Here is a 15,667-nt window from a genome sequence, read left to right as displayed (position 1 = left end):
ATACAGAGAGAGAGAGAGTTACAGCTCTTAGCAGAACACTGAGGGAATACAGAGAGAGAGAGAGTTACAGCTCCTAGCTGAACACTGAGGGAATACAGAGAGTTACAGCTCTTAGCAGAACACTGAGGGAATACAGAGAGAGAGAGAGTTACAGCTCCTAGCTGAACACTGAGGGAATACAGAGAGAGAGATACAGCTCTTAGCTGAACACTGAGGGAATACAGAGAGTTACAGCTCTTAGCAGAACACTGAGGGAATACAGAGAGAGAGCTACAGCTCTTAGCAGAACACTGAGGGAATACAGAGAGAGAGTTACAGCTCCTAGCTGAACACTGAGAGAATACAGAGAGAGAGAGTTACAGCTCTTAGCTGAACACTGAGGGAATACAGAGAGAGAGAGAGTTACAGCTCCTAGCTGAACACTGAGGGAATACAGAGAGAGAGAGAGAGAGTTACAGCTCTTAGCTGAACACTGAGGGAATACAGAGAGAGAGAGAGTTACAGCTCTTAGCAGAACACTGAGGGAATACAGAGAGAGAGAGAGTTACAGCTCCTAGCAGAACACTGAGGGAATACAGAGAGTTACAGCTCTTAGCAGAACACTGAGGGAATACAGAGAGAGAGAGAGTTACAGCTCTTAGCAGAACACTGAGGGAATACAGAGAGAGAGAGAGTTACAGCTCCTAGCAGAACACTGAGAGAATACAGAGAGAGAGAGAGTTACAGCTCTTAGCAGAACACTGAGGGAATACAGAGAGAGAGAGAGTTACAGCTCCTAGCAGAACACTGAGGGAATACAGAGAGTTACAGCTCTTAGCAGAACACTGAGGGAATACAGAGAGAGTTACAGCTCTTAGCAGAACACTGAGGGAATACAGAGAGAGAGAGAGTTACAGCTCTTAGCAGAACACTAAGGGAATACAGAGAGAGAGAGAGTTACAGCTCTTAGCAGAACACTGAGGGAATACAGAGAGAGAGAGAGTTACAGCTCTTATCAGAACACTGAGGGAATACAGAGAGAGAGAGAGTTACAGCTCTTAGCAGAACACTGAGGGAATACAGACAGCTACAGCTCTTAGCAGAACACTGAGGGAATACAGACAGCTACAGCTCTTAGCAGAACACTGAGGGAATACAGAGAGAGAGAGAGTTACAGCTCTTAGCAGAACACTGAGGGAATACAGAGAGAGAGAGAGTTACAGCTCTTAGCAGAACACTGAGGGAATACAGAGAGAGAGAGAGTTACAGCTCTTATCAGAACACTGAGGGAATACAGAGAGAGAGAGAGTTACAGCTCTTAGCTGAACACTGAGGGAATACAGAGAGAGAGAGAGTTACAGCTCTTAGCAGAACACTGAGGGAATACAGAGAGAGAGTTACAGCTCTTAGCAGAACACTGAGGGAATACAGAGAGAGAGAGAGTTACAGCTCCTAGCAGAACACTGAGGGAATACAGAGAGAGAGAGAGTTACAGCTCTTAGCAGAACACTGAGGGAATACAGAGAGTTACAGCTCTTAGCAGAACACTGAGGGAATACAGAGAGAGAGAGAGTTACAGCTCTTAGCAGAACACTGAGGGAATACAGAGAGAGAAAGAGTTACAGCTCTTAGCAGAACACTGAGGGAATACAGAGAGAGAGAGAGTTACAGCTCCTAGCAGAACACTGAGGGAATACAGAGAGAGAGAGAGTTACAGCTCTTATCAGAACACTGAGGGAATACAGAGAGAGAGAGAGTTACAGCTCCTAGCAGAACACTGAGGGAATACAGAGAGAGAGAGAGTTACAGCTCTTAGCAGAACACTGAGGGAATACAGAGAGTTACATCTCTTAGCTGAACACTGAGGGAATACAGAGAGAGAGTTACAGCTCTTATCAGAACACTGAGGGAATACAGAGAGAGAGAGAGTTACAGCTCTTAGCAGAACACTGAGGGAATACAGAGAGAGAGAGAGTTACAGCTCTTAGCAGAACACTGAGGGAATACAGACAGCTACAGCTCTTAGCAGAACACTGAGGGAATACAGAGAGAGAGAGAGTTACAGCTCCTAGCAGAACACTGAGGGAATACAGACAGCTACAGCTCTTAGCAGAACACTGAGGGAATACAGAGAGAGAGAGAGTTACAGCTCCTAGCAGAACACTGAGGGAATACAGAGAGAGAGTTACAGCTCTTAGCAGAACACTGAGGGAATACAGACAGCTACAGCTCTTAGCAGAACACTGAGGGAATACAGAGAGAGAGAGTTACAGCTCCTAGCAGAACACTGAGGGAATACAGAGAGAGAGTTACAGCTCTTAGCAGAACACTGAGGGAATACAGAGAGAGAGAGAGTTACAGCTCCTAGCAGAACACTGAGGGAATACAGAGAGAGAGAGAGTTACAGCTCTTATCAGAACACTGAGGGAATACAGAGAGAGAGAGAGTTACAGCTCCTAGCAGAACACTGAGGGAATACAGAGAGAGAGAGAGTTACAGCTCTTAGCAGAACACTGAGGGAATACAGAGAGTTACATCTCTTAGCTGAACACTGAGGGAATACAGAGAGAGAGTTACAGCTCTTATCAGAACACTGAGGGAATACAGAGAGAGAGAGAGTTACAGCTCTTAGCAGAACACTGAGGGAATACAGAGAGAGAGAGAGTTACAGCTCTTAGCAGAACACTGAGGGAATACAGACAGCTACAGCTCTTAGCAGAACACTGAGGGAATACAGAGAGAGAGAGAGTTACAGCTCCTAGCAGAACACTGAGGGAATACAGACAGCTACAGCTCTTAGCAGAACACTGAGGGAATACAGAGAGAGAGAGAGTTACAGCTCCTAGCAGAACACTGAGGGAATACAGAGAGAGAGTTACAGCTCTTAGCAGAACACTGAGGGAATACAGACAGCTACAGCTCTTAGCAGAACACTGAGGGAATACAGAGAGAGAGAGTTACAGCTCCTAGCAGAACACTGAGGGAATACAGAGAGAGAGTTACAGCTCTTAGCAGAACACTGAGGGAATACAGAGAGAGAGAGAGTTACAGCTCTTAGCAGAACACTGAGGGAATACAGAGAGAGAGAGAGTTACAGCTCTTAGCTGAACACTGAGGGAATACAGAGAGAGAGAGAGTTACAGCTCTTAGCAGAACACTGAGGGAATACAGAGAGAGAGAGTTACAGCTCTTAGCAGAACACTGAGGGAATACAGACAGCTACAGCTCTTAGCAGAACACTGAGGGAATACAGAGAGAGAGAGAGTTACAGCTCTTAGCAGAACACTGAGGGAATACAGACAGCTACAGCTCTTAGCAGAACACTGAGGGAATACAGAGAGAGAGAGAGTTACAGCTCCTAGCAGAACACTGAGGGAATACAGAGAGAGAGAGAGTTACAGCTCTTAGCAGAACACTGAGGGAATACAGAGAGAGAGAGAGTTACAGCTCTTAGCAGAACACTGAGGGAATACAGACAGCTACAGCTCTTAGCAGAACACTGAGGGAATACAGAGAGAGAGAGAGTTACAGCTCCTAGCAGAACACTGAGGGAATACAGAGAGAGAGTTACAGCTCCTAGCTGAACACTGAGGGAATACAGAGAGAGAGAGAGTTACAGCTCTTAGCTGAACACTGAGGGAATACAGAGAGAGAGAGAGTTACAGCTCTTAGCAGAACACTGAGGGAATACAGAGAGAGAGAGAGTTACAGCTCTTAGCAGAACACTGAGGGAATACAGAGAGAGAGAGAGTTACAGCTCTTAGCAGAACACTGAGGGAATACAGAGAGAGAGAGTTACAGCTCCTAGCAGAACACTGAGGGAATACAGAGAGTTACAGCTCTTAGCAGAACACTGAGGGAATACAGAGAGAGAGAGAGTTACAGCTCTTAGCAGAACACTGAGGGAATACAGAGAGAGAGAGAGTTACATCTCTTAGCAGAACACTGAGGGAATACAGAGAGAGCTCCTAGCAGAACACTGAGGGAATACAGAGAGAGAGAGAGTTACAGCTCTTAGCAGAACACTGAGGGAATACAGAGAGAGAGAGAGTTACAGCTCTTAGCAGAACACTGAGGGAATACAGAGAGTTACAGCTCTTAGCAGAACACTGAGGGAATACAGAGAGAGAGAGTTACAGCTCTTAGCAGAACACTGAGGGAATACAGAGAGTTACAGCTCTTAGCAGAACACTGAGGGAATACAGAGAGAGAGAGAGTTACAGCTCTTAGCAGAACACTGAGGGAATACAGAGAGAGAGAGAGTTACAGCTCTTAGCAGAACACTGAGGGAATACAGAGAGAGAGAGAGTTACAGCTCCTAGCAGAACACTGAGGGAATACAGAGAGAGAGAGAGAGTTACAGCTCTTAGCAGAACACTGAGGGAATACAGAGAGAGAGAGAGTTACAGCTCTTAGCAGAACACTGAGGGAATACAGAGAGTTACAGCTCTTAGCAGAACACTGAGGGAATACAGAGAGAGAGAGAGTTACAGCTCTTAGCAGAACACTGAGGGAATACAGAGAGAGAGAGAGTTACAGCTCCTAGCAGAACACTGAGGGAATACAGAGAGAGCGTTACAGCTCCTAGCTGAACACTGAGGGAATACAGAGAGAGAGAGAGAGTTACAGCTCTTAGCAGAACACTGAGGGAATACAGAGAGAGAGAGAGTTACAGCTCCTAGCTGAACACTGAGGGAATACAGAGAGAGAGAGTTACAGCTCTTAGCAGAACACTGAGGGAATACAGAGAGAGAGAGAGAGTTACAGCTCTTAGCAGAACACTGAGGGAATACAGAGAGAGAGAGAGTTACAGCTCCTAGCTGAACACTGAGGGAATACAGAGAGAGAGAGAGTTACAGCTCTTATCAGAACACTGAGGGAATACAGAGAGAGAGAGAGTTACAGCTCCTAGCTGAACACTGAGGGAATACAGAGAGAGAGAGAGTTACAGCTCTTAGCTGAACACTGAGGGAATACAGAGAGAGAGAGAGTTACAGCTCTTAGCAGAACACTGAGGGAATACAGAGAGAGAGTTACAGCTCCTAGCTGAACACTGAGGAAATACAGAGAGAGAGAGAGTTACAGCTCTTAGCTGAACACTGAGGGAATACAGAGAGAGAGTTACAGCTCCTAGCTGAACACTGAGGGAATACAGAGAGAGAGAGAGTTACAGCTCCTAGCTGAACACTGAGGGAATACAGAGAGAGAGAGAGAGTTACAGCTCTTAGCTGAACACTGAGGGAATACAGAGAGAGAGTTACAGCTCCTAGCTGAACACTGAGGGAATACAGAGAGAGAGAGAGTTACAGCTCTTAGCAGAACACTGAGGGAATACAGAGAGAGAGAGAGTTACAGCTCTTAGCAGAACACTGAGGGAATACAGAGAGAGAGTTACAGCTCCTAGCTGAACACTGAGGAAATACAGAGAGAGAGAGAGTTACAGCTCTTAGCTGAACACTGAGGGAATACAGAGAGAGAGTTACAGCTCCTAGCTGAACACTGAGGGAATACAGAGAGAGAGAGAGTTACAGCTCCTAGCTGAACACTGAGGGAATACAGAGAGAGAGAGAGAGTTACAGCTCTTAGCTGAACACTGAGGGAATACAGAGAGAGAGTTACAGCTCCTAGCTGAACACTGAGGGAATACAGAGAGAGAGAGAGTTACAGCTCTTAGCAGAACACTGAGGGAATACAGAGAGAGAGAGAGTTACAGCTCTTAGCAGAACACTAAGGGAATACAGAGAGAGAGAGAGTTACAGCTCTTAGCAGAACACTGAGGGAATACAGAGAGAGAGAGAGTTACAGCTCCTAGCTGAACACTGAGGGAATACAGAGAGTTACAGCTCTTAGCTGAACACTGAGGGAATACAGAGAGAGAGTTACAGCTCTTAGCAGAACACTGAGGGAATACAGAGAGTTACAGCTCTTAGCAGAACACTGAGGGAATACAGAGAGAGAGTTACAGTTCAGTAGCTCCATAGCTCCAGTGTGTGTCTGTACCTGTATACAGGCTCCAGTCTGGTTAGGGTTAGGGTTAGGGTTAGGGTCTGTACCTGTATACAGGCTCCAGTCTGGTTAGGGTTAGGGTTAGGGTTAGGGTCTGTACCTGTATACAGGCTCCAGTTGGGTTAGGGTTAGGGTCTGTACCTGTATACAGGCTCCAGTCGGGTTAGGGTTAGGGTTAGGGTATGTACCTGTATACAGGCTCCAGTTGGGTTAGGGTTAGGGTCTGTACCTGTATACAGGCTCCAGTCGGGTTAGGGTTAGGGTTAGGGTTAGGGTCTGTACCTGTATACAGGCTCCAGTCGGGTTAGGGTTAGGGTTAGGGTCTGTACCTGTATACAGGCTCCAGTCGGGTTAGGGTTAGGGTCTGTACCTGTATACAGGCTCCAGTCTGGTTAGGGTTAGGGTTAGGGTCTGTACCTGTATACAGGCTCCGGTCGGGTTAGGGTTAGGGTCTGTACCTGTATACAGGCTCCGGTCGGGTTAGGGTTAGGGTCTGTACCTGTATACAGGCTCCAGTCTGGTTAGGGTTAGGGTTAGGGTTAGGGTCTGTACCTGTATACAGGCTCCAGTTGGGTCTTTACAGAGACAGCAGGTCAGAGCCCATCTGTTACTGGGGATGTGGGACATGTTGGTGATCGGCTCCATCTTCTCTGGGTTCCCAATGCTCACCTACACACACACAGACACACAATCATTAGACAATACACTCCTTTATGCAACCATCATTGAAACACTAGGATAGTATCACTTGATAACTACTGCAACCATCATTGAAACACTAGGATAGTATCACTTGATAACTACTGCAACCATCATTGAAACACTAGGATAGTATCACTTGATAACTACTGCAACCATCATTGAAACACTAGGATAGTATCACTTGATAACTACTGCAACCATCATTGAAACACTAGGATAGTATCACTTGATAACTACTGCAACCATCATTGAAACACTAGGATAGTATCACTTGATAACTACTGCAACCATCATTGAAACACTAGGATGGTATCATTGAAACACTAGGATGGTATCATTGAAACACTAGGATAGTATCATTGAAACACTAGGATAGTATCATTGAAACACTAGGATAGTATCATTGAAACACTAGGATAGTATCATTGAAACACTAGGATAGTATCATTGAAACACTAGGATAGTATCATTGAAACACTAGGATGGTATCATTGAAACACTAGGATGGTATCATTGAAACACTAGGATGGTATCATTGAAACACTAGGATGGTATCATTGAAACACTAGGATAGTATCATTGAAACACTAGGATAGTATCATTGAAACACTAGGATGGTATCATTGAAACACTAGGATAGTATCATTGAAACACTAGGATGGTATCATTGAAACACTAGGATAGTATCATTGAAACACTAGGATAGTATCATTGAAACACTAGGATAGTATCATTGAAACACTAGGATAGTATCATTGAAACACTAGGATGGTATCACTTGATAACTTCTAGCCTCCTTGATGAGACTGCATACCAGGATGGGCCTGGACAAAGACATATGATTGGACAGACCATATAGACTTGGGGGTCAGAGGTTAGAGTTCATCACCTCTGGGATCCACAGGGCACAGCTGACGTGGACCCACTTGGTTCCGCTGCGGGTGGGCTTCATGGCCCCACCCTTCTTGGGGCAGAGTTGGCATTTTGGCAAGATGCCGAGGGCACAGGTCCGACACAGCCAGCTTCCCTTTGGCACCTTCAGAATACCATAACACGCCTGGAACACAGAACATACAGATATAACACGACTGGAACACAGAACATACAGATATAACACGCCTGGAACACAGAACATACAGATATAACACGCCTGGAACACAGAACATACAGATATAACACGCCTGGAACACAGAACATACAGAGATAACACGCCTGGAATACAGAACATACAGATTTAACACGACTGGAACACAGAACATACAGACATAACACGACTGGAACACAGAACATACTGATATAACACGCCTGGAACACAGAACATACAGATATAACACGACTGGAACACAGAACATACAGATATAACACGACTGGAACACAGAACATACAGATATAACACGCCTGGAACACAGAACATACTGATATAACACGCCTGGAACACAGAACATACAGATATAACACGACTGGAACACAGAACATACAGATATAACACGACTGGAACACAGAACATACTGATATAACACGCCTGGAACACAGAACATACTGATATAACACGCCTGGAACACAGAACATACAGATATAACACTTCACCAACGCAACACAAGCCCGAATGTAGACGTGAAGCTTAATCAGACAGAGATCATGTCAAATGTCGTGGAATCGGGTAGGCCAAGGTTTTTTTTCTTCATATTTATTGACAGTTTGGAACATAGTTAGCATTTAGCTAAATGAAAACTCATGCAAATCTAGCTAGCTAACATTAGCTAGCAGCAAGCTAACTGTCAACAACAGAGCAAGCTAGCTAGCTAACGTTAGCTAGCTATAATCTTTCTTATTTATACTCTATTCAAAGAATAGGATAGAATTAGCCAACGTGCTGTTTGAAGTTTGTTGTTTTGGCAATGTTTAGCTAATTATTGTTCTATCTCTAGACAACGTTAGTAAACAATGCTGTTTTTGACAAGGGAAAACAAAGCTGAACAATCTGCTGTAAATTAGCTGAATGTTCCTGACTGTTCTTCACCAGCCTGTCAAAGAACTGTGAGGTCTACACCAAGTTATGTAATGCACAGTGGATAAATTAGGCTAATTGCTTAAAACTGTATAAATAGTAGGCCTAGTCTCTCAGAACAAGTGTAGTTTGCAGACTGTTCAGCTGAAAACTGCACATATGAACCTAGCCAAGTAATGTCAGAATCAGCTGCTTGTCTGTCAACCAATGATTCATATAAACAACAGATGACTGGCGGGCGCTGTTTTGAAGCCATCTACCGTTAGGTAGTAAGTGGCTACTGTGCTTGAAATGTAGCTAGCTTGTTGCTACCTGGATAGCTACTAGTAAACAATAGCTGGAACGACCTAGCGAACAGACGCGAACTGGCTGAGTCAATTCAGTGGCTAGCTAACAGTAGCTGCTAGGGGTAAGTTATAACCTACATTTGTGTTTTGTTTTTACATACTGGTAGCCAGAGTCGTTCAAGGGAATTCGGGACATGGGTGACTAGTTAACGTTAGCTTGGCTCTCTCTGTGTGTTCGTGCCGTGGGAGGAGGGGTTTCTTCTTTGTCTGAAAGCAATGGCTAGCTAGTATGCTAACTATTCTAGCTAACTAACTGGCTGAATAAGTTGACGACGGACTCGCTCAAGCTGTCGGGACTAACCCACAACTTTAGACACGGACACGAATGATCTGCTTGGCGTGTTGACACACTGGTGGTTTGTTGTGGCCGAATATTGGTGCTAAACCGTGTTGTTGGAGTCCGGCATGCTAGCTGGCTGTGGCGTCTTATGACTAGGTGCCCTGGACGATTTTCATGGAAGAATACTGTACCAAGTTAGCTAGCTGAATAAACTAAATTAGTCTATTCCTAGAAAACATTGAACCGCTGTAGTTTACAACAATTATAGTTTCTGAGGTGGAAGTTGGGAGAGTTATATTTGGGTGTTGTGGTGAGGGAGGCACCGCTCTCTCCTTTCACAGATATTTAGTTCATTTCATTCCGATCTCCTTTGCATTATTGTAGCCATTTTCTGTAGCCTGTCAACTATGCCTCTGTCTATCCCTGTTCTCTCCTCTCCGCAAAGGCTATACAAACGCCTCACACCGCGTGGCTGCTGCCTCTCTAACCTGGTGGTCCCTGCACGCACCACCAACGTGGAGTTCCAGGTCTCCGGCAGCCTCTGGAACTGCCGTTCTGCTGCCAACAAGGCAGAGTTAATCTCAGCCTATGCTTAATCAGACCAGTCCCTCGACTTCTTGGCGCTGACGGAAACATGGATTACCACTGAAAACACTGCTACTCCTACTGCTCTCTCCTCGTCTGACCATGTGTTCTCGCATACCCGGAGAGCATCTGGTCAGCGGGGTGGTGGCACAGGATTCCTCATCTCTCCCATGTGGACATTCTCTATTTTTCCCCTGACCCATCTGTCTATCTCCTCATTTGAATTCCATGCTGTCACAGTCACTAGCCCATTTAAGCTTAACATCCTTGTCATTTATCGCCCTCCAGGTTCCCTTGGAGAGTTCATCAATGAGCTTGACAAGTTCCTTTCCTGAGGATGGCTCACCCCTCACAGTTCTGGGGGACTTCAACCTCCCTACGTCTACCTTTGACTCATTTCTCTCTGCCTCCTTCTTTCCACTCCTCTCCTCTTTTGACCTCACCCTCTCACCGTCCCCCCCTACTCACAAGGCAGGCAATACGCTTGACCTCATCTTTACTAGATGCTGTTCTTCTACTAATCTCACTGCAACTCCCCTCCATGTCTCCGACCACTACTTTGTATCCTTTTCTCTCTCGCTCTCCTCCAACACTACTCACTCTGCCCCTACTCAGATGGTAATGCGCCGTCGCAACCTTCGCTCTCTCTCCCGCTACTCTCTCCTCTTCCATCCTATCATCTCTTCCGTCTGCTCAATCCTTCTCCCTCCAATCTCCTGATTCTGCGTCCTCAACCCTCCTCTCCTCCCTTTCTGCATCCTTTGACTCTCTATGTCCCCTATCCTCACAGCCGGCTCGGTCCTCCGTGGCTTGATGACTCATTGCGAGCTCACAGAACAGGGCTCCGGGCAGCCGAGCGGAAATGGAGGAAAACTAGACTCCCTGCGGACCTGGCATCTTTTCACTCCCTCCTCTCTACATTTTCTTCATCTGTTTCTGCTACTAAGGCCACTTTCTACCACTCTAAATTCCAAGCATCTGCCTCTAACCCTAGGAAGCTCTTTGCCACCTTCTCCTCCCTGCTGAATCCCCCCCCCCCCCTCCTCCCTCTCTGTGGATGACTTAGGTTGACGACATCCGATCCTCGTTTGTTAAGTTAAATGACACTGCTGGTCCTGCTCACACTGCCCTACCCTATGCTTTGACTTCTTTCTCCCCTCTCTCTCCAGATAAAATCTTGCGACATGTGACGGCCGGCCGCCCAACAACCTGCCCGCTTGACCCTATCCCCTCCTCTCTTCTCCAGACCATCTCCGGTGACCTTCTCCCTTACCTCACCTCGCTGATCAACTCATCCTTGACCGCTGGCTATGTCCCTTCCGTCTTCAAGAGAGCGAGAGTTGCACCCCTTCTCAAAAAACCAACACTCGATCCCTCTGATGTCAACAACTACAGACCAGTATCCCTTCTTTCTTTTCTCTCCAAAACTATTGAGCGTGCCGTCTTTAGTCAACTCTCTTGCTATCTCTCTCAGAATGACCTTCTTGATCCAAACCAGTCAGGTTTCAAGACTGGTCATTCAACTGAGACTGCTCTTCTCTGTGTCACAGAGGCTCTCCGCACTGCTAAAGCTAACGCTCTCTCCTCTGCTCTTGTCCTTCTAGACCTGTCTGCTGCCTTTGATACTGTGAACCATCAGATCCTCCTCTCCACCCTCTCCGAGCTGGGCATCTCCGGCGCGGCTCACTCTTGGATTGCGTCCTACCTGACCGGTCGCTCCTACCAAGTGGCGTGGCGAGAAGCTGTCTCCGCACCACGTGCTCTCACCACTGGTGTCCCCCAAGGCTCAGTTCTAGGCCCTCTCCTATTTTCGCTATACACCAAGTCACTTGGCTCTGTCATATCCTCACATGGCCTCTCCTATCATTGCTACGCAGACGACACACAACTAATCTTCTCCTTTCCCCCTTCTGATAACCAGGTGGCGAATCGCATCTCTGCATGTCTTGCAGACACATCAGTGTGGATGACGGATCACCACGCTGAACCTTGGCAAGACGGAGCTGCTCTTCCTCCCGGGGAAGGACTGCCCGTTCCATGATCTTGCCATCACGGTTGACAACTCCGTTGTGTCCTCCTCCCAGAGTGCGAAGAGCCTTGGCGTGACCCTGGACAACACCCTGTCGTTCTCCGCTAACATCAAGGCGGTGACCCGATCCTGTAGGTTCATGCGCTACAACATTTGGAGAGTACGACCCTGCCTTACACAGGAAGCGGCACAGGTACTAATCCAGGCACTTGTCATCTCCCGTCTGGATTACTGCAACTCGCTGTTGGCTGGGCTCCCTGCCTGTGCCATTAAACCCCTACAACTCATCCAGAATGCCACAGCCCGTCTGGTGTTCAACCTTCCCATGTTCTCTCACGTCACCCCGCTCCTCCGCACACTCCACTGGCTTCCAGTTGAAGCTCGCATCTGCTACAAGACCATGGTGCTTGCCTACGGAGCTGTGAGGGAAATACTCAGAAATGAGTATTCAACAATGCTTTAGTATAACATATAGTATAACATAACTGTGTCATCAGTGATAGGGTTAGACTGTACAATATCTTAATCCTGGTCCTGGGGAACCAAAGCGGTGCACATGTTTGTTTTTTCCTTAGCACTACACATCTGATTCAAATCATTAAAGCTTGATGAATTGATCATTTATCAGCTGTGTAGTGCTAGGACAGGTGTCTCAAACCAGAGAGAGGGAGGCGACGCGAGAGCCCCGTCTCTACCCAAAATCTGTCCACATTAAGCAGATCGTTAATTATTAAGCAGGTGAGGGGGGCAATGAGAGTGTCGAATTTAGTCAAGATAAACATGATTTGCTATTTTGATACGCAAGGCTTATTTTAGAGTGTCAACCCACTGGTGAAAACGCGCTTTGGTGATGAAACTTCACTTCCTTACGTTAGAAAATAAATTTTACCAAGACATGATTATTCATGTTCTGAATCGTTCAGTGGGGTCTTTCTCTAACATATCATAACATTATATCTAAAAAGTCGGATTTCATAACCTAATACATCCTATAATAAGCACTGAGCTTAGTTGACATAGCGGTGCAGGTTTCTCGTAACAACTTTTGAGGATTTTACAATTTGTGGTGGTCGTCTTCAAATTTGTTTCCGCGGGTCTCAAAAAGCAAAATTACCTGTGCTGAATTAAATGTAAAAGGCTTTGAAAATAAAAAGCTTGGTATACGCTCAGTCAGTGGTCACCAACCGGTCGATCGACTGGTCGATCTTTAAGGCATTACAAGTCGATCACCAAACATTTCTGTAGAAAAGCCAACGATAAAGACTTGCGTTCCTTTTCTTTTTTTATTTGTGTTGCGCTGTTGGCGGTAGGTGCACTTGATTCAGAAGCCCTGCACACTGGAGATCTGTCAAGTAGTGACCTAGACAACCAGGTGAGGGGAGTTCCTTACTAATTAGTGACCTAGACAACCAGGTGAGGGGAGTTCCCCACTACTTAGTGACCTAGACAACCAGGTGAGGGGAGTTCCTTACTAATTAGTGACCTAGACAACCAGGTGAGGGGAGTTCCTTACTAATTAGTGACCTAGACAACCAGGTGAGGGGGGTTCCTTACTAATTAGTGACCTAGACAACCAGGTGAGGGGAGTTCCTTACTAATTAGTGACCTAGACAACCAGGTGAGGGGAGTTCCTTACTAATTAGTGACCTAGACAACCAGGTGAGGGTAGTTCCTTACTAATTAGTTACCTAGACAACCAGGTGAGGGGAGTTCCTTACTAATTAGTGACCTAGACAACCAGGTGAGGGGAGTTCCTTACTAATTAGTGACCTAGACAACCAGGTGAGGGGAGTTCCTTACTAATTAGTGACCTAGACAACCAGGTGAGGGGAGTTCCCCACTACTTAGTGACCTAGACAACCAGGTGGGGGGAGTTCCTTACTAATTAGTGACCTAGACAACCAGGTGAGGGGGGTTCCTTACTAATTAGTGACCTAGACAACCAGGTGAGGGGAGTTCCTTACTAATTAGTGACCTAGACAACCAGGTGAGGGGAGTTCCTTACTAATTAGTGACCTAGACAACCAGGTGAGGGGAGTTCCTTACTAATTAGTGACCTAGACAACCAGGTGAGGGGAGTTCCTTACTAATTAGTGACCTAGACAACCAGGTGAGGGGAGTTCCTTACTAATTAGTGACCTAGACAACCAGGTGAGGAGTTACATTTACATTTTACATTTTAGGAGTTCCTTACTAATTAGTGACCTTCATTCATCAATCAAGTACAAGGGAAGAGTGAAACCCTGCAGACACTCGGTCCTCCGTGGAATGAGCTGGACACGTGCTAGTGCAATAACGCTGGATTACAGAAACATACCTGGTGAACACAGATGTTGCACTTGTCACAGAAGACCATCTCGTTGTTGTCCTCGCTGTCAGGTGACCGACAGATGTCACACACAACATCCTCGTCATACTCGATGCCAAGCCCTTCCTCTGTTGCCACGGCGTGGCTCATTCTGTCATAGCAACGCCGCTCAAACTCCTCCATCACTCTCTCCATGGTCATCTCGTCCAGCAGCACCATGCCTGGAGAATAGTTAACAGTCAACACTACACAGTGCTGAACCATGACACAGTCAACACTACACAGTGCTGAACCATGACACAGTCAACACTACACAGTGCTGAACCATGACACAGTCAACACTACACAGTGCTGAACCATGACACAGTCAACACTACACAGTGCTGAACCATGACACAGTCAACACTCCACAGTGCTGAACCATGACACAGTCAACACTACACAGTGCTGAACCATGACACAGTCAACACTACACAGTGCTGAACCATGACACAGTCAACACTCCACAGTGCCGAACCATGACACAGTCAACACTACACAGTGCCGAACCATGACACAGTCAACACTCCACAGTGCCGAACCATGACACAGTCAACACTCCACAGTGCTGAACCATGACACAGTCAACACTACACAGTGCTGAACCATGACACAGTCAACACTACACAGTGCTGAACCATGACACAGTCAACACTACACAGTGCTGAACCATGACAGTCAACACTACACAGTGCTGAACCATGACACAGTCAACACTCCACAGTGCTGAACCATGACACAGTCAACACTACACAGTGCCGAACCATGACACAGTCAACACTCCACAGTGCCGAACCATGACACAGTCAACACTACACAGTGCTGAACCATGACACAGTCAACACTACACAGTGCTGAACCATGACACAGTCAACACTACACAGTGCTGAACCATGACACAGTCAACACTACACAGTGCTGAACCATGACACAGTCAACACTACACAGTGCTGAACCATGACACAGTCAACACTACACAGTGCTGAACCATGACACAGTCAACACTACACAGTGCTGAACCATGACACAGTCAACACTACACAGTGCTGAACCATGACACAGTCAACACTACACAGTGCTGAACCATGACACAGTCAACACTACACAGTGCTGAACCATGACACAGTCAACACTCCACAGTGCTGAACCATGACACAGTCAACACTACACAGTGCTGAACAATGACACAGTCAACACTACACAGTGCCGAACCATGACACAGTCAACACTCCACAGTGCCGAACCATGACACAGTCAACACTCCACAGTGCTGAACCATGACACAGTCAACACTACACAGTGCCGAACCATGACACAGTCAACACTCCACAGTGCCGAACCATGACACAGTCAACACTCCACAGTGCCGAACCATGACACAGTC

At 46.4% G+C, this 15,667-nt stretch overlaps 1 protein-coding gene across 2 annotated transcripts in view; it reads right to left on the bottom strand.

The window, feature by feature from the left end:
• Window positions 1-15,667, bottom strand: part of LOC311146035 (uncharacterized protein) — a 120,639-nt gene that overhangs the window by 40,692 nt on the left and 64,280 nt on the right. For both annotated transcript variants that reach the window (XM_084182477.1, XM_084182476.1), the window contains exons 6-8: window positions 14,254-14,465; window positions 7,577-7,744; window positions 6,538-6,654 (exon numbers count right to left, since the gene is read on the bottom strand). In XM_084182477.1, coding sequence (XP_084038603.1) covers window positions 6,538-6,654; window positions 7,577-7,744; window positions 14,254-14,465 — 497 coding nt within the window. The remainder of the gene's footprint in view (window positions 1-6,537; window positions 6,655-7,576; window positions 7,745-14,253; window positions 14,466-15,667) is intronic.

The sequence above is a fragment of the Coregonus lavaretus genome, assembly GCF_964263955.1.
Source record: "Coregonus lavaretus genome assembly, chromosome: 18".
Lineage (NCBI taxonomy): Eukaryota > Metazoa > Chordata > Actinopteri > Salmoniformes > Salmonidae > Coregonus > Coregonus lavaretus.
Note: the sequence above shows the minus strand (reverse complement) of the source record. Positions and strands in the feature narration are given on the sequence as shown.